Genomic DNA, 26497 nt, shown 5'->3' on the forward strand with positions numbered 1-26497 from the left:
CGTAGAGTAAAAGCTTAATAAATATTTGTTGAGTGAATGAGTAAATTGAATTTTGGCAAAGGAGCCACTCATCAATGGGTGAATGGATAAAGAAGATGTGGTATATATCTACACTACTCAGCCATAAAAAAGATGAAATCTTGCCATTTGTGACAACATGGATGGACCTTGAGAGTATTATGCCAAGCGAAATAAGTCAGATGGAGAAAGTCAAATATTGTATGACTTTACTCATATGTGGAAGATAAAAAAACACCACCATCAAACAAACACATAGACAGAGAACAGACTGGTGGTTACCAGAGGGGAAGGGAGGAAGGCGAAGGGGATCAAGGGGCAGATACGTCCAGTGACGGATGGCAACTAGACTTTTGGTGATGAACACCACGTAGTCTATATACAAGTCGAAATATAATGTTGTACACCTGAAATTTATATAATGTTATAAACCAATGTGACCTCAATAAAAAAATTCATTAAAAAAAGGGTATCCAAGTTCTTCGATAGCCTAAACAGGAACGTAAGATCTGGCGGCTCAGAAGGTCCACGTGGAAATGACTCCTTTGCACAGAGCCAGAAAGTCCACATGCCTGGTTTCAAATCCCATAATCACAACTTAACTGAATAATGTGAACCAGGCCAAGGGCCATTTCTTTCTGATGTAAGACCGGGGTCTTGTTTTAAAATGCCAAGAGGGACTGAGCATCCAGAGGGCAGGGAAGCGTCTAACTCAGGGCTCTGCAGGACACAGAGCAATACGGCAGCATCATCCAGAAACAGGCGTCCTGGGGAACTAGGGATTAATCCAAAAAGCCTCTGTTTCATCTTTCACTGGTAGCTAATCTCTCTAGTCTGTACGTCAAGTGCTGTAAAGGTCCATTTCTCCTCCCTCCTCCAGTTCTAAGTCAAAGTTATGATTCCAAAATAAGAATCTCTATTTCATGAATGAAATGTCCCATGATTTTGATTCTGAACACTAGTTCTTACATAGTAATGAGGATGATCACAAAGAGGAAGGAATTTAACTAAATCCAAACTCATTCCAGGATATCCCCTTTATCCTTTTAATTAAAAAAAAAAAAGATTATCATCTTGTTTTATTGCCATTTGCCTCTTTCTCCTACAAGTTGAATGTGGACAAGAGTAAAATAGATTTTTTCAGCTTTCAGTTAGTTGGATTCTTGTTAATCAAGGTTCTATTATATATTACTGTCTTCGACATTAATGAATAATTTAGACTTGCACTGTAACTATTGTTTCAGATTCCTCCCTAAACCCAACTTGCTGAGCACATTGCAATCCTGAAATTCTCTCCACCTTTTCTCCGGGGGTAAGCCTCCTGTTTGGTCTGATTCTTGCCTGATGGGATCCCAGCAACTTCTGTTATCTGTGTCTTGACAGAGAGCTTAAAGTGTCTTTTGGTTACCCTCAGTCTACTGAATCATGGCAGTCAAAGAGTGAAAGAAACATCCTTCAAAAGAAAGGGGAAAGAAAACCTACAATGTAGATTGCTGGTAGAAGGGCTGTGGAAGATAGCTCATGGGAGGACAGAGGTTTGGGGCGGGTAGAGGAAGCCATGGAGCATGCCCACTACCTGCTGGACAAGGGACACATCTTCTAAGGATTCATCTGAAGTTAGGCAGGTACAGCTATCCCCATTGTCATCCCCACTGTCAAAGATGCAGCACTAACAGTGAGTCCCCACCACCTGAAGCAATTGATATGCATTATCTCCTTGAGTCCTCCCAATAACCCTCCCATTCTAGGTTTTGCAGAGCAGAAACTCAAGCACAGAGAGGGAAGGGAGCTGCAAAAGTCACCTAGTTCATAGAATGCAGAACCACATTCTGGGACAAAACCTATCTTCCTCACCTTCCCACATTCCAAGAAGAGAAAACAGCCTGGGCCTGGCCTGGGGCTTAGGGCAGGCCAGGGAGCAGAAAGGCTGCAGGACATCGCTGGAGCAGGGACCTCGTGGAGCAGAGGAAGGAGTGCTGAGAAACAAAGTGGAGAGGTAGCAGGATCTAGATTACAAAGTAGAATAGGGACTTGGCAGCAAGGCAGGCTTAAGAGGGCTTTAGGTTGGGGAGTGCTATGGTCAGATTTGCGTTTTTCAATGATCCACTCCAGCCACAGAGTGAAAGGAGAGGACTAGAGGCCAGCACGACCACAGATAGAGAGACAGTTAGAACGCTGTTTGGTGCTCAAGGCGAGAGGGGAACTAGGGTGAACTAGGGTGAGGGTAGAGTGGATAAAGGAGGGTGAGAAGGATTGAAGATATTTTTACACGTCTACAGGGTGTGGTGACTGGTTGGATTTGGGGAGCATGTGAGGAGGGCCGGTTCTGAAGTTGGGACTGACAGGGTCAGTACCATCTAGCTCTGCCATCTGGCTGTTTGACCTTGTGTGAGTCACTCAAGCTCTCTGCACCTCAGCTTCTTCACCTGTAAAATGGCAAGAAAAATAATACCTCCCTCATGGAAACATTGTGACGAGTAAATTAAACACACAGGTAAAGCATGTGGCACAGTGCCCAGTATGCAGTAAACAACAGATATTAGCTATTTATTACTGTTGTCATCACAGGGAGTCAAGACTGACCCGTGTCTCTGGCTTCAGCAAAGGGGTTCATACAACGGTCCTACTCTCTGAGAGAAGTGACGAGAGGAAAGGCAGCTTTGGAGAGGAAGGTAACTTTGGTTTCTAGACATCTAGAGGACTTTTTTGTGGATGCAGGTGGTTACCATACGGAACAAGGAGTAGAGGAATGTGCAGGTTAGAGGCTGAGGCGAAGGAACCTGGCATCCAAGCTGGTCAGGGAAGGAAGTGGGGACACGAGGGGCTTACAGACTAGCGGGAAGCAGAGAGTTTGGGAAACTTCTCGGGTTCACGGAGTAATCTGTAGAACAAAGATCTGAGCACTGGCACTCTGGGTGCAAGGCCAGGCTGTCAGCGTGTGCTGAAGAGTTAGGCATCTGAGCCATACTAACAACATGGAGGCCTGCCTTTAACCACAGTGCTGAGCAGTAGACATACGATGCGAGCCACCTATGTAATTTAAAATTTTCTAGTTGCCACATTAAAAAGACTAAAAAGGAACAGGTAAAATTAATTTTAATAACATATTTTATTTGATCCAATATATCCAAAATCAACATGTAATCAACATAAAAAATGATATCTTACATTTTTTTTCATACTAAGTCCTTTCAAAATCTGGTGTATTTAGAATACATTAAGTGTATTCCCACTTCAATCAACCTGACTAGCACATTTCTCAGCATGGCTATAGAATGTTAATATTTTCTCTGCAATATGGCATTTCCATAGCAGGCAAACATCCCTGGCTTTCTGGAGCAGTCTCAATCTCAAAGGTTCACCTCACTGTCCCATCAGTATTGTCCTTGTCAGAACCTCTGTCCTGACTTGGGCTTCAGGAAACAGCCATTCTAAGCACTACTTGCCCTCTCCTCGCTTACTGCATCCACTGGTTTTATCACTTTGTTCATTCTGGTCACTCCACGGACTATCTTCATCAAATATAACTACGAATTCAGCAAAAGCTCCCGGAAGGCCTCAGGTTCTAAGAAGGGCCCTAATCTCAAACCTCAGAAGCCTTTATCAGTAATTTAAGTGAGAGACGCCCTCCCAAGTCCTCCACAGAGGCTCCAACTGAAAACACGGGTGTGGAGAGGTGGATGTGTACCTTCCACAGCTGAACTAGGAAACTGCCTGGGAAGCGTGGGGAAGGCAAGCTGCCACTGCATGCCGAGGCCCACCACACAAATGATCTCCAGGCTGGCATCATCATTATAACCTCACAGCACCCTAAGGGCCCACAGCTCACTCCTAAGACCCAACTTTATGCAATGTTTCTGCCCCTAACTCACTGGGATGGTTCGAACCCTCAGTAGCCTCTTCTATCTGCCAGGTGCAGCAAGAGGGGTCTGACAAATTACTTCTTATCCATCAGTCCACACAGGGCTCCTCAGTGAGCTCCTGCATCCTTTACGACTCCTCTGGCCAAGGTGATAAGATGAAGAATTATCAGTAAACAAAGACTAGAGAGCAACTTTGTAGGCATAGCTGTAGGAAGACAGTTGCAAATTCCTACACAAAGTAAGACTCAGGGAAGAGGGGCAAAGGGACAGCTTAGAGGACCACAGTTTCTGTAGAAGAGGAATGGAAAGAAGGCTAAAACTGTTCTCAGTACACGTCTGTGAACATTTCAAATGGTAGACCCTGTCTTTAAAGTTTCTGTTACAAATCACTTCAGATCAAAGTTTTCTGGTCTTTCTGGTCTCTTGACTAAAAAATACACACACACACACACACACACACACCTGCTCTTTATCTCTCGCATTTCAAAGAGATGTGCCAACCTCTGAGGCTGCTCTTATGATGATAAATTACAAATTAATGATGGACCCCACTTCCTCTTATTCCCACAAATGCCAACATCCAGACTGGCTTCAATATATCATATAAAATGACTTCTGAGGAAACCATATGTCCTAATAAGCGTTTTTCATCAGATTTCCTCATAATATATAATATGTATTTATGATCTATTTAAAAGGTAAAAATAAAAAATAGTGTACCAACCCCAGACTTATCTCCTCAAATTAGATGTTCACAATTATTCAATGCAGCAGATCAAAACAGCTCCCCTTCTTAAATAAAGGGAAGCACAGCTCCTGCCTTGTGTTAGGCTGTCTTCTCAACATACTAGCATGACAGGACATGTGGGAACAGGGCAAGAGAGTACCAGGACGATGGTCATAGCCGGGACGATGGTTATGGGAGAGGCAGGGCAGGGCTACCCAACACGGCTGAGCACGTGCAGGTACCAGCAAAGCCTGACATCTAAAAAACCTTGTTGACATCTAATATTTCAGAAACAAAACGAAACTGGATTTCCTCATGTTTTGAGTTGCATATGGGAATGGTGGACACACCCTCCAGTGCTTGGGGGTCTCTAAATTTAGGCCTTGATCTGGGCCTGGTCATACCATCATTTATTCTTTCTTCGAAGGCACCCTGAGCCCCTGCTCTGTGCCACACACATGCTAAGAACTAGAGACAGAAAGAGGAATGATTCAGACACAGCCCCTGTCTCAAGCAGCTCATAGTCCAGGGAGAGCTCCCAGGCTCAAAATTTTAAGACAGGAAAAGATCTTTATTTCCATGAAAATCTACATACAACCAACTGAGCGACAAAATAGTCTTCTTCATACCTCAGTGATACCAAGAATCCCCCTAAGCTCTAACAGTCAGTGAGAGGTAAAATGTTCCCACTCTAACTGCCCTCCTCCACAGCACCAACCTGCCCAAACCACAGAGCACTCTCCAGGAGCAATGGATTTAGAGCGGAGAATGTAGGAGTCTCCTGTTTTAACCGTTGCACCTGACAACTTCACAGGCCCTCATTCCACCCTCATCACAGCTGCAGTTCTATCTCTAGCCATATGATCATTTCATTAATGTTTCTCCCTTCATAAGCTAGAAGCCCCAGGAGGAGCAGGAACCACCTTTCTTTCTGTTCACCACAGTAACCCCAGGGCCTAGCACACAATGAGGGTTCAATAAATATTTATTAAAGAAATGAAAATTTAGAAAAATCTCAAAAACTTTTAGATCTTACAAGGCTCTTGCATTTAAACATTTCTCCACTTATAGCTAAATTTGAGGAACCATAGAAAATCTTTCTGTTTATCTGGATTTTGTTTCTAAAACAATTCTTTTTGATTTCTTTAAAAAGTTACTCAACTACGATGTTTTATTTATTTTTCGTGTGTGAGGAAGATCAGCCCTGAGCTGACATCTGATGCCAATCCTCCTCTTTTTTCTGAGGAAGACTGGCTCTGAGCTAACCTCTGTGCCCATCTTCCTCTACTTTATCTGGGACACCGCCACAGCACGGCTCAACAAGCAGTGCGTCGGTGCGCGCTCCGGGTCCGAACCCGCGAACCCCGGGCCACCGCAGCAGAGCGCACGCACTTAACCGCGTGCGCCACCGGGCGGCTCCTCAACTACGATTTAGATGGGTTATGATCTACAGTCTCTCAAAGCTGCTGGGGGGTCACAGATCACTGATCATGACCACTGTTGACTGTTCCGAAAAGTGCCTAGTAACTTCCTGCTCACCACACAGGAAGGCAAAAACACGAGCCAAATCTAAGGGTTTTAGACTTCGTTCACATAAAAAATACTGTTGACTGTTTAATAAACTTGCCTAAAGCAAACAACGTTTTTAAAATATAGTCTAGGTGCATAATACAAAATGGGTATTTTTTGGCTAGAATGAATTTTAAAAAGAGAGGGAACAAAACCCCCACCTCATTCTGAGAATGCTGGCAAAGCCAAAGCAGGAAAGACCCAAAGATTCTCAAAATGAGATACTGCTCCACTTGTATAACGTGTGTCAAGCTAAGAAAACAAACATAAAACACATGCGAACAGACTCTCCGTTAAGCTGAAAGGCTTGACAATGCTACAGCGAGCTGAGCGCTCTGTCCAGCACTTCTCTGTAGAACTCCCCAGGTAGAAGGCCACCCCGTCCCTCCTCCGGGTGCTGCAGCTGGCCCTGGGTCTCTCCGCCGCCCCCGCAGCGTGCCCTCTGGTAACCCGGGATCACGCGCTCCGTAAGGTGCGCCAGCCAGCAGGGGAAGACGGTCCTACCTGCCAGCCTCCGGCGCTCGGGGTAAGCCAGCCCCAGGAGCTTCCGGGCCTCCGAGCGCCCGGCCGCCGCGGGCCGCAGCCGAGAGTCGTCCTTGGGAGTCGCCGCGGCCGCAGGCAACGCCGGCCCACGCCGCCAGGCCTCGCCTCCCTCCCGGACCGCGCCGGCTGGGCCGCCCGGGAGCCCCGTGCGCGGAAGCCCGGGAGCACCGAGTCCGGCCAGCAGCCTGCACCTGCCGGCGCCGGGGGACCGCGTCCACAGCCCCAAAAGCCGCGCCAGGCCCGCTCCGCCTCCCAGGCCGTCGGGACCCCCACCCGGGCAGCTGCTGGCCCAGCGGCGCGCGGCTCTGGCACCGCCCAGGAGCCCCGGCCCCGCGCCCCAGGGCCGCGCCGTCCTCAGGCCCGCCGGCTGCGGCCGGGAGAGCGGGGCGCAGACAGCCGGGCCCCGCCGCACGAGCAGAAGCAGCGGCCAGGCAGGGGGGCCACGCATGGCGCCGCGTCCGACCGGAGCGCCTCAGCCGGTCCGCCCGGCGCTCCGAGCCCCTCCACCACCCCCGCCTGGCCGAGCGGAAGGCGTGCACGCGAGGCCGCCCGCGCCCCGCCCGCTGTCACTCCCGTCACCCTTCCCCGCGGGCCGGCGCCCCTCGCGCACGCCCCGCCACGCCCGCCCCATGCCGTCCAGCGCCGCGCCCCTCAGCCCGCCGGGCCCTGCATCACCACCCGCAGGCCCCCACACCCTCGGGAGCCTTCTCCCCAGCGCCACCACCCGGCAGCCGCGCGCGCCCCGAGTTGCCAGGGTCCCAGCGGAGGAGAGCAGAAGTGCCGCTGAGCCTGCGCACTGCCGCGCGGGGAGCTTTTTCGCGCTTTTCAGTCCCCTCCAGTAAGAACCTAGACGCGGGGCGAGCCCTTCCTTACGCCGGCAGACAGGGCGGAGCGCGCAGACGCGATCACACGATGCCCGGCGTAAGGATGCCGCTGGAGGACAGAGCGGGAGAGGGCGTGGGGCGAGGTCTGCGGCCGGGGCCACCCAGGCTGGGGCGGGTTTTGTTACCCCACGTCCCGGTGTCCAGCACAGGGCTGAGGCGTAGGAACACTGCTGGAGGAGGACGTCGCTGCGGCTCAGTGCAGTTCTGGAAGGCGTTGTGGAGGAGGTGGTTGGCGAATAGTGAAATTTGGATAACTTTAAGAAGGGGAAGACTTCATTTCCCAACGTGAGCCTCAGTGCAAAAGCAGACCTAGGCACTCAAGCTGCTTATAGTGCAGAGGACCAATAAGAGTGCAATGTACTTTAATACACGTGCAAGGAAAGCCGGAGGGGAGGGTCTTAAAACCCAACAGGCGACGAGGACACTTCGTAGTGGGGGCATCTGTACGCTCGAGGACGGTGAGGGGACCAGCCTGGTTCTTCTGTGAGAGTCGAGGTTGAGGAAGGTGGATGGATTTTTGTTGACTCGTAAATATTTTTACGGGGCCGGGACTAGGGTGAGGCTAGTGAGAGGCACTTGCTTCAGTTGCAAAATTTACGGATTCGGAAAAAGACCAAAACAAAAACCTCATTAATCAAGCTAAACACTTTAGTGCAGTACTTTTAAAAATCAAAATTAATGCAAAATATCCATGATGAACAATATATCAAAATTTCAAATGCAGGATCCATCCCTGCACTTGCACGATCCTGCCGCTCCCTTCTCACTCTCATCCCAGACCTGAAAACCTTCTTTACAAAAGCAGGCAGTTAGCAGCTGGCCTAGTTTGCCAATTTGGTTTTTTAAATTTTTGCATTAAAATATTATTTATTTTGGTTACTGAGACTTTTTAGGGCCCCGTTAAAGTTCGCTCCTAGGAGAGTTCCTCACTTATCTCACCCTACTTGGGGCCCTTATAGGTTAAGTAAGGAGTGTAGGACTTTTGAGGGGAAGATAATAGAAATAGATAGTACGGGATAAAATCATGCCTTAAATGCCCCTGTGAACAGGAAGCATGCCATCCTTTAAATTCCAACCTCTTAGACCCAGGGGGTAATGGAGTCCCCCCAGATTACTAGACTTAGGTTAGCGGTAACCTGGGGGGACTCCATTGGTGTCTAAGTTCTAGAATGCAGGGTGTAGACTGAAGTCGACTCCACCGATTTATGAGTAGGCATGTTCCTTTTGGGAAAGATTTTGTTAGGTGATTTCTGAAAAGAAGGGAGATAGTGCCTCATACCCCACATCATGCGTCTGCTTCCTCTCCTCTAGGCCCAGCTGAAGCAATGTCGAAGACTCACCTTCTCCCAGTTGGAGAGAAAGTGACAATTTCAGCTCAAACCTAACCTTCCTCTTACTTTCTCTTTCCCACTCTCCCGGGAATGATTGCTGCTGCAAGGGCTGGGGAAGGCAGGACTGGCCTTTGCTTTCTGCCTTCACCAGTGTGAGGTTCACCAGACTTTTTCAGCCGCACTCTTTGGGGCCTAGAGTCAACAGAAAAATAACTCGAGTGTAGCCGATAAAAAAAACAAAACTCTGTGTGTTCGCATTTCTAAAACTCAGTCAGATAATAATCTGAAAATAATTATCTCCGACAAAAATGTCATGCTTAAAAAAAATCCCACCCAGCTATCATATAATATACAAGGCAAGAATTATTTACTAAGATAGAATCTAAAGAAAATGTGCATGGCTCTTTTAAAAAAATACAATAGGGGCATGGAATAGAGAATAAATATTGGCAGAAAGATCACCTGGATTTACATAGTCATCACACCCCCAAAAAAAGCATGACTACTCTAAATATATGTGTGTGTGGATATATGTGTGTGTGGATATATATATATTCAATATATATATTCAAATGGGAAGAGAAGGTCATAGTAATTCAAAGCAATAAATATATATTTTTTATATATCTATATGTATACATATAATATATATATATGTTACTGCTTTGCATTACTATGAGCTTTCCCTTCCTATTTGAAAATAAGGATAACTTCTCACTGCCTTTTTACAAATTAGGCTGAAATTCCTTGGCTGCTGAAAAGGGCAAGAGACGCTCTAAGGTGTGTTTGGGAAAGAAGGAAGTAAACCACTTAGATGTGAATGGATTAATAGTACCAAATACCACAAAAGAGCAAGGAAAGGCTGCACATTAGTTCTGAGACAACAAGCAAAAGTTCAAATCCCGCCCTCAGAAAGAAAGAAAGGGATCTCGGTGGAGGTGTGATTGAACCAAGTGGTAAAATCTGGCCCTCAGTGAATAGACTCTTAGGTTTAGAGCCAGGAGGTGTCAAATTCAAAAAGGACGTCTTTTGGCTGAAACTTGAGAGCACTTGGGATTACTTCAAGAACAGTTCCACCTGTGGGTTCTTGTCCCTCTCAAAGGGTGACAAGGGAGCTCCCATGGACAGCGGGAGGGGCCCATGGACCACAACGGCACAGAAGCAAACAAAGGTCTCCCCAGCCTGCAGCCTGTGATCTGACAGGGGTGTCATTTGACCCTTTGAACATTTCTCTTTCTCTTAACTCAAGCTTGCAGCTCATCCTGTCAAGGGCAGGGTGGCAGGGCAATGGCTGAAGGGGGAGCATGCAATCCAGGGAAGTGTGAACCAGGAAAGGGGCAGAATCCACATGGGGCAGAAGTGCTTTGTAAGAGCCTCTGCAGTAACTTGTCTGCACTGTGTGCTTACAGTGAATGCGAGGCTGTAACTTTACCCCTTGGCAAGCTGAATGCAATGTGTGTACAAGGTTTCAGCATCTTTGGCTTTTACATTCTCTCTCTCACCTTCTCCCAAAAGATTCCAGAGAAAGGTTGTTGTGGGTTGAATTGGGTCCCCCACCACCACCAAAGAAACGGTCCATATGTTGAAATCCTAACCCCCAGTACCTCAGAATGTTGACTTTACTTGGAAATAGAGTTGTTGCAGATATAATTAGTTAAGATGAGGCCATATTGGCCAGCCCAGTGGCCTAGTGGTTAAGTACGTGTGCTCTGCTTCTGGCAGCCTGAGGTTCAGGGGTTCAGATCCCAGGTGTGGACCTATACACTGCTCATCAAATCATGCTGTGGGGGTGACCCACATACAAAATAGAGTAAGATTGGCATGGATGTTAGCTCAGAGTGAATCTTCCTCGAGTAAAAAAAAGAGGAAGATTGGCAATAGATGTTAGCTCAGGGACAATCTTACTCACCAAAAAAAAAAAAAAAATTTCCCTTTATGGTCCTGGCCCAGTGGCGCAGCAGTTAAATGCGTGTGCTCCGCTTCGGCAGCACGAGGGTTCGCAGGTTGGGATCCCGGGCACGCACTGACGCACCGCTTGCCAAGCCATGCTGTGGCAGTGAGCCATATAAAGTAGAGGAAGATGGGCATGGATGTTAGCCCAGGGCCAATCTTCCTCAGCAAAAAAGAGGAGGATTGGCATCGGATGTTAGCTCAGGGCTGATCTTCCTCACACACACACAAAAAAAGATGAGGTCATATTGGAGTAGGAGTAGGGTATCCTTATAAGAAGATCGCCATGTGAAGACAGAGACACGTGGGGAAAATGCCATGTGATGACAAACACAGACACGGGAGTTATGCAGCTGCAAGCCAAGGAATGCCAAAGATAGCCAACAAATCACCAGGAGCTACGGTGAAGCAAGGAAGGATTCCCCTACAGGTTTCAGACGGAGCATGGCCCTGCCACACCTTGATCTCAGACTTCTAGCCTCCAGAACCATGAGACAACATGTTGCTTTTGTTTTAAGTCACCCAGTTTGTGGTACTTTATTGAGACAGCTGTAGGAAAGCATTACAAATGCCTAACATTCATGTCTCGTATAATAATACCTCAACAGATGATCAGTATTTGTCCATTTACTCATGTTTGGCCACAAAAGCAACTGAGTTGTTCAGGCTACTCTAAACAGTCAGTTTGCAGATCCTATCTGCTACAACACTTTATTTTACCAGAGGTACGTTCAACAGCTGTCCAGATTTTAGGCTACACAAAGAACCTAATGAAATGTACGTAGCTCAGGACTACTCCGCAAAAACAAAATAAATGAAACTAGACAGTGAGCCTGATTCTATGCTTTTTATAATATTTAGGTACAGTATTTTTTCTTATGTTAAGAGTCTGAGGTTGGGGGCCGGCCCTGTGGCCAAGCAGTTAAGTGAGTGCGCTCCGCTGCTGGCAGCCCGAGTTCGGATCCTGGGTGCGCACCGAGGCACTGCTTGTCAGGCCATGCTGTGGCGGCGTCCCATATGAAGTGGAGGAAGATAACAGGTACAGATGTTAGCCCAGGGCCAGTCTTCCTCAGCAAAAAAAAAAAAGAGGAGGATTGGCATGGATGTTAGCTCAGGGCTGATGTTCCTCACAAAAAAAAAAAGAGAGTCTGAGGTTGGACCCAGGCATATAGAAAAATTACCTGTATCCTAGCACTTTTCTCATTCTGTTCTAGTTTCAGCTCATGCTTACAGATTTAAGGTTGACTAGGAGGTGTGTGACAACTATATTTTTTAATTCAAAGTATGAGACTTCAACACCATTATTCCCACCCCAATTTGTGATTTTCTAACTATGAAATTCTGTGCAGACCTAATAGAAAAATGTGCAAAGAAAATCAACTGGCAGGTCACTCAAAAGGAAATTCAAATGGCTCAAACATATTAAAAGAAAAAAGGAGAGAGGTGTTCTAATTTATAATAGGAGATATAAAAACTAAAATGACAAGCAGACACACTTTTCCTTTATCAGTTTAGCAAAGATCAAAAAGTTTGACTACATTGTCTTGAAGAGGGGGAGGTGTAAACATAGGCAATGCTGATGAGAATGTAGATTGTTGCGATTTTTATGGAAAGCACTTGTTGTATCTAATAAAATTTTAAATGCATATATCCTCTAGTCTTGCAATATCATTCTAGGATTTTTGAAAATAGACTTTATTTTTTAGAGCAGTTTTAGGTTCACAACAAAATTGAGAGGAAGGTACAGAGCTCCCATATACCTTGCCCCCATACATGCATAGCCTCCTGCACTATCAACATCCCCACTAGGGTGGTGCATTGTTACAACCAGTGAACCTACATTGACACATCACCATCATCCAAAGTCCAAAGTTTACATTAGGGCTCACTCTTGGTGTTGTACATTCTATGGGTTGTACAAAAGTATAATGACACGTATCCACCATTATAGAATCATACAGAGTATTTTCGCTGCCCTAAAAATCCTCTGTGCTCTGCCTATTCATCTCTCCCTCCCCCTTAACCCCTGGCAACCAATGGTCCTTTTACTGTCTCCATAGTTTTGCCTTTTCCAGAATGTCATATAGTGGGGATCATATAGTATGTAGCCTTTCAGATTGGCTTCTTTCACTTAGCAATATGCATTCAAGGTTCCTCCATGTCTTTTCATGGCTTGATAGCTCATTTCTTTTTAGTGTTGAATAATAGTCTATTGCCTGGATGTACCATAGTTTATTTATCCATTCACCCACTGAAGGACATCTTGGTTGCTTTTAAGTTTTGGCAATGATGAACAAAGCTGCTGTAAACATTCCATGTGCAGGTTTTTGTGTGGACATAGGTTTTCAACTCCTTTGAGTAAACACAAAGGAGCACCACTGCTGAATCACATGGTAAGAGTATGTTTAATTTTGTAGGAAACTGCCAAACTGTCTTCCAAAGTCACTGTATTGTTTTGCATTCCCACCAGCAATGAATGAGAGTTCCTGTTGCTCCACATCCTTGCCAGCATTTGATGTTGTCGGTGTTTTGGATTTTAGCCATTCTAATAGGTATGTCACTTCTAGGAATTTAAGCTCTATATATACTCCCACATGCGTGGAATGATAAATATATGCAAAGATGTTCATTACAGTATTGTTTATAATAGCAAAAGACTGGAAACTACAGTCTAGCAGTAGGGCATTAGTTAAATAAATTAGGGTACATCCAGGAAATGGAAGAGAAAAGATGAGGCAGTTCTACATAAACCAATTTGAAACCATACCCTAAGATGTACATTGAAAAAAGCAAGGTGCAGGACTGTGTGTATAGTCTGCTATATTTGGGTAAAAAATAAAAATAAAAATATACACACTCATATGCACTTATATATTCACAATATCTTTGGAAGGATACACAAGGAATAGTGGTTGCTTCTGGGGAGAAGAGAATGACTGGGGTGTAAGGGTATGTATCTTTGTGTAACTTTTGGATTTTTCACCATCTATTCACAAATAAGTTAAAATTATTGATAAAAATTAAGAAAACAAGAAAAGATAAACTTCTATGTAGGAAAAAAAAGAAAGAAGAAAAATTTAAAGATACCTAAGAGAAAAATGCACTTGGCAAGTTCTTTCAAATTTTTAAAGAACAAATAATTCCCATGGTATATAAACTATTCCAAAGCATATAAAAAGATAGACTTCTTAATTCATTTTATAAAATTCAATATCCCTGATATTTAAGTCTAACAAAGATAGCCACAAAAGCAAATACAAATATCAACATATAAATGCAAAATTTCTTAATACAACAACAGCAAATCATATCCAGCAGAATATTAAAAGCCTTAAAAAACCATATTATTACTAAACTAACATGATAAGAATAAAATGGTCACGTTACACAATGCAGTACCCTGAAAAAGAACATCTATATCAAAACATCAGCTAACATCATATTTAACAGTGGACCACTAGAAACATTCTTATCTAAAACAGAAATACAATGAAAATGCCAGTCATCACTGCTATTGTTACATGTTGTGCTAGAGGTCCTAGCCAATAGAAGAGACAAGAAAAATAAATAAGATGTAGTTATCCACAAGAAAAAGATAAAATCATCAGTACATGCAAATGATAGTCTTGTCTAGCTAAAAAACCAAAGAAAGTCAAGTGAACAAATAATGAAGCAATAAGAGAATTCTACAAGGTAGCTGAATCCAAAATTGACAAAAACAATAGTTTTCCTGTGTATGAAGGGAGAGAATACACTGCCAAAAAATGGCATTAATAATTGCAATAAAAATATGAAACATCTGGAATCAAATTAAAAGGAATGTGCAAGACAAATGTGAAGATAATAATAAAACTTTACTCAGGGAGAAATAAGAAGACTCAAATAAAATGGAGAAATAAAATATTTTCCTGGATGTGAAGATTGATTAATAATCATAATAAATAATCATAAAAATAATAATCCCAAGATCCTTAATTACGTCTACAAAGACCCTATTTCCAAATAAGTTGATATTCACAGGGATTAGGGGTTAGGATTTGAACATCTCTTTTTGTGGGACATTATTTAACTCACTACATTGTCCTTCAAGTATCAAGACTATAGAAAATTGTTTTTTTTTTTAAATAATTTTATTTATTTATTTTTCACCCACAGCCCTAGTAGGTAGCTGTATGTCATAGCTGCACATCCTTCTAGTCACTGTATGTGGGACGTGGCCTCAGCATGGCTGGAGAAGCAGTGCGTCGGTGCGCGCCCGGGATCCGAACCCGGGCTACCAGCAGTGGAGCACGAGCACCCAACCGCTAAGCCACGGGGCCGGCCCTAGAAAATTGATTTGAACATGCAAAAGCTTGGGAAATACTGAATTTATGACCTCTTCTTGAGGAGTGTATTAGAGGATGAACTTCAACTGAGAGATGATTGAGAAACCTTTAGCACAAGGACTGATGGTGAGCACTGAACAATACTTAGTTTCAACTTAAGACCAAACCAACTGGAGAATGAGACTGAAATAGTAATATATAAATGTAATATGTTCTAAGTAAAAATTTAAGCAACTGAAATAGGAGGAGAAGGGAGAGGGAAAGAAAAAGCAAAACAAGCTCATTGATTGTTGTCTCGTAACAGGGATCAAAGGACACAAATGCAAACAGACAAATCAAAAAGCAAAAGGGAACTACAATCAGAAAAGACAGAAGTCCAAAAGTAAGCTCTAGAATAAAGACACAGAGTTTCCTAAATACCAAAAGAAAATTTAAAAATAAATAAATGTGAATGGATTTCATTAATCTATGAAATAAAAAGATTTCCCATTTGTCTAACAAAACAAGATCAACTCTACTCTGTCTGTAAAAGAAAGGCTAAAAATAAAGGGATGGCAAAATGGAAACAAGAGAAAACAAGTTCTGTGATCTTGATATCAGCCAAGTAGAATTCAAGCCAAAAAAGCACTAAACATAAAGAAGTACACATTTTAAAATAAAAGCCACTTGGACTACATCAAACTAAAAAGCTTCTGCACAGCAAAGGAAACGATCAACAAAATGAAAAGATAACTTAACAATTGGGAGAAAGTATTTGCAAACCATATATCTGAAAAGGAGTTAATACCCAAAATATATAAAGAACTCATATATCTCAACAACAAAAAAATTAACAACTCAATTAATAAATGAGTAAAAGATATGAACAGACATTTTTCCAAAGAAGATATACAGATGGCAGTAGGCACATAAAAAGATGTTCAACATCACTAATTATTGGGACAATGCAAATCAAAACTACAATGAGATATCACCTAATGCCCATCAGAATGGCTATAATTAACAAGACAAGAAATAACAAGTGTTGGAGAGGATGTGGAGAAAAGGGTACTCTCATACATGGCTGGTGGGAGTGCAAACTGGTGCAGCCACTATGGAAAACAGTATGGAGATTCCTCAAAAAATTAAGAATAGAACTATCATACAATCTAGCTACTCCACTGCTAGGCATTTATCCAAAGAACATGAAAACACAAACAAGTAAAGATATATGCACCCCTATGTGCATTGCAGCATTATTCACAATGGCCCCCGACTTGGAAACAATCTAAGTGCCCACCAATGGATGAATGGATAAAGAAGACGTGGTATATATACACAATGGAATACTACTCGGCCATAAAAAAGATGAAATCTTGCCATCTGTGACAACATGGATGGACCTTGAGGGTATTACGCTAAGCGAAATAAGTCAGAGGGAGAAAGTCTAATACTGTATGATCTCACTCATAAATAGAAGATAACAACAACAAACAAAGACACAGATACGGAGATTAGATTGGTGGTCACCAGAAGGGAAGATTGGTGGGAGGAGGGGGAAACGGGTGACTGGGCACATGTGTATGGTGATGGATGGTAATTAGTCTTTGGCTGGCGAACCTGTTGTAGCCTACACAGAAATCGAAATATAATGATGTACACCTGAAATTTATATAACGTTATAAACCAATGTTGCCTCAATAAAACAAAGAAAAACTTTGAAAGTACCAAAAAATAATAATAATAAAATAAATAAATAAAAGACACAATTACCAATGATGATATAACAGTAGACACTCTTGGAAGGCAAAAGAAGCAGGAAATGCAAGGAGAAACAGAAGCACACTAACAAGAGCATACCTGAACACATCTCTCTTAGTAGAAGATAGATCAAGATGGACTAAAATTAAATAAGGATACAGAAAAGCGAAACAACAAAATCAATAAGGGAGATATTATGGAAATATACCGAACTTCACATCCTAACAATAGAGTCCCTCTCAAGCGCCCAAACAATATTCACAAAATATATATCATATATTATGTCACAAAAAAGCATAAGTTCTATAAAATAGAATTACGACAAACCACACTCTATGATTACAATGCAATAAAATTCATAATTAATAACAAAATCAGAAGATAAAAGGAAGCTTTTATCAGAAATTAAAAAAAAACCTTTCTATTAAATAACACTTGAGTAAAAGGGAAATTATAAAGAGAAATCACAGAATTTAATTAATTTAATTTATTAATTAAATTATTTAAATTAATTAATTAAAACACCACATATCAGAATCTACAGGATGCATTTAGAGCAGTCATCAGAAGAAAATCAATGGCCTTAAACACATCAATATAAGTAAAACAATAAAAGTTAATGAATTAAATTCTCAACTCAAAAAGCTAGAAAAAGAACCAAAAAGTGAAGCAAAAGAAAGCAGAAGGAAGAAATGATAAAAATAAAAGCAGAAACTGATGATATGGAGAATAGAGAAACAAAATACACAGATATAGTTAACTTTAAAAATACTGGTTTTGGGGGTAAAAATCAATAAAGTATTCAAACCACTAACTTAATCAAGAGGAAAAAAAGTAGAAAGCCAACAAATATACAAAATTAAAAATGACAAGGGGGAAACATCTATTGAGAAGAAATTTATAAAACCATGAGACTACTTTGTAGACCTCTATGCACATAAATTTGAAAACACTGATGAAATAGATAATTTTATAAAAAACTACTCTTCACCAGAACCTTCTAGTCAACTTAGGCCAATTTCATAGGAGAAATACAGAAAATTATCAAGGAAATTCCCCACAAAAAAGCAGCAGGCTCAAATAGTTCCACAGAGAAATTCTATCAAACCTTTAAAGACCTAATAGCTATAATTCTACATAAATTGTTCCATAACATAGAAAATGAAGAAAAACTTTTGTTCTTTTTATAAAGCCAGTATAACATTGATACCTATTCCTGTTAAAAATAATACAAAAAAAATTACAGACCAATGTCACTTATGGTTATCAAGGCTAAGATACCATATTAGTTTGCTAGGGCTGCCATAGCAAAATACCACAGACTGGGTGGCTTAAACAACAGAAATTTATTTTCTCACAGTTCTGGAGGATAGAAGTCCAAGATCAAGGTGTCGGCAGGTTTGGTTTCTTCTGAAGCCTCTCTCCTTGGTTTGCAGATGGCCACCTTCTCCCTGTGTCCTCACATGGTCTTTCCTCTGACTGCATGTCTGTCCAAATATCCTCTTATCTGATGACAAAAGTCATGTTGGATCAAGGGTCTACTTGACTACAAGACCCACTCTAAAGATCTCATTTTAACTTAATTACCTCTTTAAAGATCCTATCTCCAAATATAGTCCCATTCTGAGGCCAGTACCCCCAGTAGGGTTAGTACTTCAACATATGAATTTTAGGGGGACACGATTCAGCCCATAACAGATACTAAACAAAATATTAGTAAACAGAATCTAATACCACATTAAGAAAACAATGCATCCTGTCCAAATAAAATTTAATCCTGAAATGCAAGGTTGGCTCAATATTGGGAAATGCATTAATATAATATATCATACTAACAGATTTAAGGAGAAAAATAATATTATTTTCATAGAATCTGAAAAATCATTGACAAAATTCAACTCTTATTCCTGATTTTAAAAAGCACCAAGGAAATAAAAATTTATGGATACTTTTTTTTTTTTTGTGAGGAAGATCAGCCCTGAGCTAACATCCATGCCAATCCTCCTCTTTTTGCTGAGGAAGAACAGCTCTGAGCTAACATCTATTGCCAATCCTCCTCCTTTTTTTTTCCCCAAAGCCCCAGTAGATAGTTGTATGTCATAGCTTCACATCCTTCTAGTTGCTGTATGTGGGACACGGCCTCAGCATGGCCAGAGAAGCGGTGTGTCGGTGTGCGCCCGGGATCCGAACCCGGGGCCGCCAGTAGCAGAGCACGCGCACTTAACCGCTAAGCCATGGGGCCGGCCCTATGGATACTTTCTTAATGTGATAAAAAATATATATATCTATCTATCTTAGCTCTAAACCACCATCTTACTTAAAGGGGAAACACTAGAGGCATTTCTTTTAAGATCAGGAACAGGAAAGGATCCCAGAATCTATGTCACTATTTAACATTATACTGGAGGTATTAACCAATGCAAATTAGAAAAGGAAATCAATTCCTTCATTAAGTAGTAGATAATAACAACAATAAACAAACACATAGGGACAGAGATTGGATTGGTGGTTACCAGAGGGGAAGGGGGGAGGGAGGAGGGTGAAAGGGATAATTGGGTACATGTGTGTGGTGATGGGTTGTAATTAGTATTTTGGTGGTGAACATGATGTAATCTATGCAGAAATAGTACAATGATGTACACCTGAAATTTTTACAATGTTATAAACCAATGTTACTGCAATAAACAAAAAAAAAAAAAAAAAAAGAAAAGGAAATCAATTAGAGGCAAGAGGATTGGTAAAAGAGAAGTAAAACTATCTCTATTGCAGATAATATGAGAGTATCCCTAGAAAGCGTCAGAGAATCAATGATAAAGCTGACTCAAAAAAAAGTTTCATAAGGTAGCAAAATATAATAACAACACATGAAAATTAAAAGTCTACAGATACATAAGAATTACCATTTAGACAATATAATATAGAAAATATATTTAGGAAGAAACATAAAAATAATGTGCAAAATTTATAGGAGGATACTTTAAAACATTTCTAAAAGATACAAAAATGGATTTTAAACAAATGGAAATACATCCAGTGTTCTTGGATAGAGCATCTCAGTATCATAAACACATCAATTCTCTGTAAGTTAATTTATGAATTTAAAACAATCTCAATAAAAATACCAATAATCTTTTCTGTGGAACTAAACAATTTGATACTAAAGTTTATATGGAAAAGTAAACATGCAACTAGGAAAACATGGCCAAAAAATATAAAAAAGTATCGACCTTACTAGCAATTAAGTGCTAATTAAAACCATGAGATACGAATCTCTCTCTATTAAATTAACCAATATATTAAATGAACCAACATATTAAAAATACAATACCCAGTATTGTGGAGAACGTAAGGAAATAGCACACTCACACACCTATTGGTGGAATTCTTAATTGTACAATCATTTTGGAGGACTATTTGGCAACATGTTTTTTTAAAAAAAAAAGACACTTGAAAAATATACTTCCTTTTAATGTTCCACTTCCAGGAACTTAGCCTAAAGAAAGTGTTAGGAATGCGCAGCAACTTCAACGGCCCACAGTTGGAGATGCATAAAATAATGTCGCCTCCCTACAATGGACTACTTTGAGGCTATTAAAAATCATGCAGAAGGGGCCGGCCCTGTGGCTTAGCAGTTAAGTGCTTGAGCTCTGCTGCTGGCGGCTGGGGTTCGGATCCCGGGCGCGCACCGACGCACCGCTTCTCCAGCCATGCTGAGGCGGTGTCCCACATACAGCAACTAGCAGGATGTGCAACTACTACCTACAACTATCTACTGGGGCTTTGGGGAGAAAAAGGGAAAAAAAGGAGGAGGATTGGCAATGGAGGTTAGCTCACGGCCGGTCTTCCTCAGCAAAAAGAGGAAGATTGGCATGGATGTTAGCTCAGGGCTGATCTTCCTCACACACACACAAAAAAATCATGCAGAAGAGTATTTCATGACAAGAGAAAATATTAATGATATATTATTAAATGAAAAAAGGAGATGACATTAAGAGCATCTTCAGTATGATCCCAGTTTTGCAAATGAAAACAGTTGGCTCACCAGCTGAACATTGGGCGATTCTTATTGGATGGTGTGCTTACCTATAATTTTAATATTAATCTGTTTGATTATTGGTCTTTTCCAAGTAGGCTCCAATTTAAAATAACCCTCTTTTAATTAAAAAAAAAAAAAAAAACTTCATATATTCCTACATGTATCCATACCAAGGTTCAAATACCTAATTAAATATTTGAAATTAGGATGTGTATGTTAGTTGTATTTTCCTAAACAGCAGTACCTCATTCTACTCTCAGGGGTGATTAGGGGTTGGGAGGAATATGTGAATCAAGAAACTGTCTCACTTTTTAGTCTTTTTTTGGACTGCATGAAATCTTCCTTTGGCTTAATCATAAGGATCATCATACCTATTTACAAACCATGCACTTCCTTATTTCTCCTGTCTAAAAGACAGCCTAGGCAGCAGATTTCCAAAGCAGATTCCTTGAAATATAGTTCCAACGGATGTCAATGGGCTTAAATGAGATTAGAAAAAAAGCTAGCGGTTTTTCTCCAGCTAAATAAATTTTGGAAACAGTTGTTAAAGTATAATTTTCAAAAAGTTACAAAGTGTGACTATCTTATACAAATATAAAATCAAAATATCAAAGATTTACTAACTAAGTCATTATTAATGAGAGAACTGGCAGGATGGTAAAGCTGGTTCAAGGAGCATTTGAGGAGCAAGAGTCCACCTGTTAATCAGGAAAGACTTTTTTTAAAATGTAGAATGAGATTGCTACATTAGATACAAACATGGTTAATTTTCCACAGGGCAGTAAATGATAATTTGGGGGGTTATCTTTATTCTAAGACAAATATCATTTGCTGCGCTATCAGCTTTCTTCAAATTAATCTCCTTTAGAGTTGTAAAGTATCCTAATCAATATTAAGTAGCAAGTCAAACAAAGGTTTTTCTAGCAAGCTTGTTAGAAACTTTGAGCTGGACACTGAAATAACACCCAGTAATCCCTTTTGCTTGTTTCCAAATTTTGGATAATTTTTCTTAAGCAAGTTAAGGCAAAGCTAAACAGGTTTCTTTCCTACTGGATGTCTTCAGTTACTATGTATATATGTGTACATATTATGTATAATATGCATATAACTGGTATGTTAAACAAGCAGTTCTTGTAAAATACTCAAAATTCAATTTCATTTTTGTCTCCCACAGCCCTTATAAAGTTTATTGAGCAGAAATAATCTTCCCTTCTTCCTGGAAAAAAAGTCAGGTAGGTGCAAAGATTTTCTACTTTTCTTAGGTAACAAACAGTTCTGATTCGGCACCAAATCTCCTTCCCTTCCCCAAAGTGTATCAGGGCATGTGGTTGACTTCTTTGCTATTTCTCTGTCTTGCCTTTGGCTTCTTCTTCTCTCTCAGTCTTCCTGCACCCCCATCGCCATCCAGTTTCTTGGACCCCCTCCAGTGCTGGTAAAGGGGAGAGGGAGGAGTAGGAAAGCTCTTTTTTTTTTTTTTTTTTTTTGTGAGGAGATCAGCCCTGTGCTAACATCTGCCAATCCTCCTCTTTTGTTTTTGCTGAGGAAGATTGGCCCTGGGCTAACATCCATGCCCATCTTTCTCCACTTTATATGGGATGCCGCCACAGCATGGCTTGCCAAGCAGTGCGTCTGTGCGCGCCTGGGATCCGAACCAGCGAACCCTGGGCTGCCGCAGCAGAGCGCGCACACTTAACCACTTGCACTACAGGGCTGACCCCAAGAAAGCTCTTATTTGAACTGGTATGGTCTTCAGGCTGGTTTCTACCTTCTGGATGGGGCAGATATTTGGAACTGACTAATGAGTCAGTTACCCTCAGTGGGTGATACCTCGGGATCCTCAGAGAGTCCTACTGCTGAGGACCCTAGTTCCCCTGATCCAGGCTGGTGCATTTCTTTCTTTTTTTGTGTGTGTGAGGAAGATCGGCCCTGAGCTAACATCCATGCCCATCTTCCTCTGCCCATCTTCCTCTACTTTATACGGGACGCTGCCACAGGATGGCGTGACAAGCGGTGCATCCGTGCGCGCCCAGGACCTGAACCCGCGAACCACGGGCTGATGAAGCTGAGGGGGTGCACTTAACCGCTTGCGCCACGGGGCCGGCCCCTGGTGCATTTCTATTCAGGATGCTCACTTGGTCCTCCTTCCTCCGCCCTCAGGAATCCAGCTTTGGCCTCCAGCATCTTGCAGCCTATCTATAGGGCTCGAGATGACCACATGAGAGCTCTCTCTCTGGCATGACCCACACTTAGTCCACAGGAAGCATTTATGCACCCCTGCCCTGTCAAAGTCTGGGATTGCAGGCTGATCCCAACACAGCCACTCTCATCTTGTGCACACAGCCCACTTTAGCTTTTTAGGTTGAGTCAGGTGCTGGTCTTCCACATCTCCAATTGCAGGGCATGCGTTCCAAGCTCATTAACTGCCACGCCATATATTCGCAGAATGAAAAGCTGGTGGTGATGAGAATATTTTACCCTTTTATAAAGAAACATGATTCACTTTACAGTTTAAAAGCTTTATGTTGTGCTAAGATATACAGAAATAATGGTGGTATTTACTTTAGAAATTCCTGGTAGATGTCACATTATTTCTGTATATGTATAATTATTAGATTCACACATAATTGCAACATGGGTAAAACGTGTGACACAAATTTTAGGAAGAGAACACTATTCAGCAGTTGAGGTGTGAAGATGGCTAATACAGAGGCTAGAAATATGGACGTGAGTCTCTGCTGTACCAGTTGATAGCTCTGAGACTGGCTAAATTGCTTAGATGTCTTTGAGACTCAATTTCCTCATCTGTAAAAATGGGTATACTACCTGTCACAGGGAGGCCTGAATTAGAAAGTAGAGCCTTCTCAAAATGTAGGCAGCTCATTATTCTAGCATGCAAAATCTATGAATTTGAACAAATCTGTAAGTCGCCTTCTTTAATTTCCTACTAGTCGTCAACTTCATAGATTTAGCAGATGATAAAACACATTTGTCATCTTTGAGCATAAAGCATTTACAGTGTCAGGATTATGGGCTAGTGTTTTTCTGACAGGCTAGCCTACAGACATTTGTTCTTTCAGTGTAGAATGCCAAAGGCTCCTGGGAGAAGGGATGAAGGGGGCAGGAGGTGAGCTCCTGGTCTAGGGATGTTAAAGTACGATTTTCAGTAAGTTGAAAATATGACTCTCAAACAAATATAAAATAAACACATGTCAAAGATTTTATTCAACTTGGTCATTAATGGGGGAACCAGTAAAATGACAAATCTGATTCAAAGGAGAATTCGAGGAATAAGATTAACATAGCCAGTCCAAGGAATACTGAAATGAATTTGCTAGTAGATCCTGTGAGAGATCAGCATTGGCCACATTAAAATATGTCTCTTTGCCTTGATTATTTTCAAGAACAAAAGACTCTGACAGAAACTTTGACCTTCTCCCTAACTGCCTGAAAGAATTTAAGATAAAAGGCCAGTTCCAGGGACAGGCCATCACCATAGATAACTCTGGGTATCAGTAGCTTGGGAGGATCCTTGCTAAGCCCACTCTTATCAAAGTTCTGTTTACCAAACATTTGCTTTTCCATTTCCATGTGAATTGCCTTTCTCCTCTTTGAAGTCCCAAACCACTACCCCCAACATCCTCCTTTGTCTTTAGCTGATGATGATATTTAAGCTGGCAGCTCGGCCATTTTGGCGAGTTGCTCAGTTTTCCCAGGTTTCTCCCATGTATACAATGTTATAAAGCTTTGTTTGATTTTCTTGTTATTCTGTCTCATGTCAATTTAATTCTTAGGCCAGCCAGAAGGACCTAGAGAGGGTAGAGGATTTATCTTCCCCCTCTACAATACAAAACTGGTTAATGTCCTACAGGGCAATAAAATTGTGACCTCTTCTATCTTTTCTATCTGATAGAAATTTATGCATGAAAGTGCTTCACAGTGTCGGGAGAGAGGGAGAATCTCCCTCTGCCCTTTTCCTTAAGGTTCTTATGGCTGGCCAAATAATTAACAAGACAGGTTAGCAGGAGAAAATAATACCAAGTTTAATAACATGTATACATGGGAGAAAGCAGGGACACTGTGTTTCTCAACACAATAGCAGAAATTCTTGTCTTAAATACCATGTTCAGCCAATGACAAAGGAGGATGTTGGGGGGGGGTGGAGTCAGTTATAGGAGATTACCACTAAAGCACAGTAAACAAGAGTAAGGTTATTATGCAGATTTAAGGCCTCACCTTCCACATTGCTAAGTCTCTAGAAATGAGGCCATCCCCCCCTTTCCCCAATACAGAGAGGGAGATACCTTTACAAATGGAGATTTCCGTTATAAATGTAAATGTTTTTCTGGCAACTCCTTGCAGGGCCATCCAGAGAATGTGGCCAGAGAGACATAACATGGGCTTGTTGGTGCCTTTTCTATTGTAACATCTATTTTACATTATATTACAGCCATCAGATAGAAGATCTGTTCCAGGAAGGAGTCACTATGTCAAATTCTTTTTTTTTTTTTTTAAAGATTTTATTTATTCAGTTTTTTCCCCCCAAAGCCCCAGTAGATAGTTGTATGTCATAGGTTCACATCCTTCTAGTTGCTGTACGTGGGACTCGGCCTCGCGTTGGACGGAGAAGTGGTGCCTCGGGGCGCCCCCGGGATCCGAACCCGGGCCGCCAGCATCAGAGCGCGCGCACCCAACAGCCAAGCCACGGAGCCGGCCCATATGTCAAATTCTTTAGGCAGGTAGTGGGGGAGGTCAAATGTCCCTCAGAGAAAACAATCAAGGTAAAGAGATATATTTCAGGGTAGCCAAATCTTGATCTCCCACAACAGTATCTGGGTTTTAATGAAATAATAAATAACAAAGTCAAACATGATGCATTCCTCTAGATGACTAAATAATTCTCTGTGTAAAATGAATTGACCACATCACCCACCTTTTTACCTTTTACATTAGTTGGGGCCTCTGAGAAGCAGATACTGAGTACAAGTGGGTCGTTGGGGGGATGTGGGTTGAACTGTGTCCCCCTCAAAATATATGTTGAAGTGCTAACCCCTAGTATCTGTGAATGTGACCTTATTTGGAAATACAGTCTTTGCAGAAGTAATTAAGATGTAAATTGAGAAGAGGTCACACTGGAGCAGGGTGGGCCCTTAATCCAGTATGACTGGTGTCCTTATGAGAAGAAGAGACACAAGAAGAGATGCTCTGTTGACGATGGAGGCAGAGACTGCAGTGATGTGGCTACAAGCCAAGGAATACAAGGACAGCTGGAGCCACCAGAAGTTAGGAGAGAGGCATGGAACGGATCACTCCCTTTACAGAAAGCATGGCTCTCCTGACACCTTGATTCAGACTTCTCGCCTCCAGAACTGTGAGACAATAAGTTGCCGCTGTGGTAAGCCACCCAGTTTGTGGTACTTTATTATGGCAGCCCTAGGAAACAAATACAAGGGGTAAAGCTTGTGAAAGATTTAAGGAGAGGAAGCAAAATTGAGCAGAGAAAGCTTTCAGATC

General features: G+C 42.0%; 1 protein-coding gene across 1 annotated transcript in view; it reads right to left on the bottom strand.

The window, feature by feature from the left end:
- ABCB10 (ATP binding cassette subfamily B member 10) overlaps positions 1-7247 on the bottom strand; it is a 35006-nt gene extending 27759 nt beyond the window's left edge. The window contains exon 1 of the mRNA XM_004426884.3: positions 6682-7247. Coding sequence (XP_004426941.3) covers positions 6682-7168 — 487 coding nt within the window. The 5' untranslated portion in view covers positions 7169-7247. The remainder of the gene's footprint in view (positions 1-6681) is intronic.
- Between the last annotated feature and the right edge of the window lie 19250 nt (positions 7248-26497).

The sequence above is a fragment of the Ceratotherium simum genome, chromosome 6, assembly GCF_057802395.1.
Source record: "Ceratotherium simum simum isolate JZ-2026a chromosome 6, ASM5780239v1, whole genome shotgun sequence".
Lineage (NCBI taxonomy): Eukaryota > Metazoa > Chordata > Mammalia > Perissodactyla > Rhinocerotidae > Ceratotherium > Ceratotherium simum.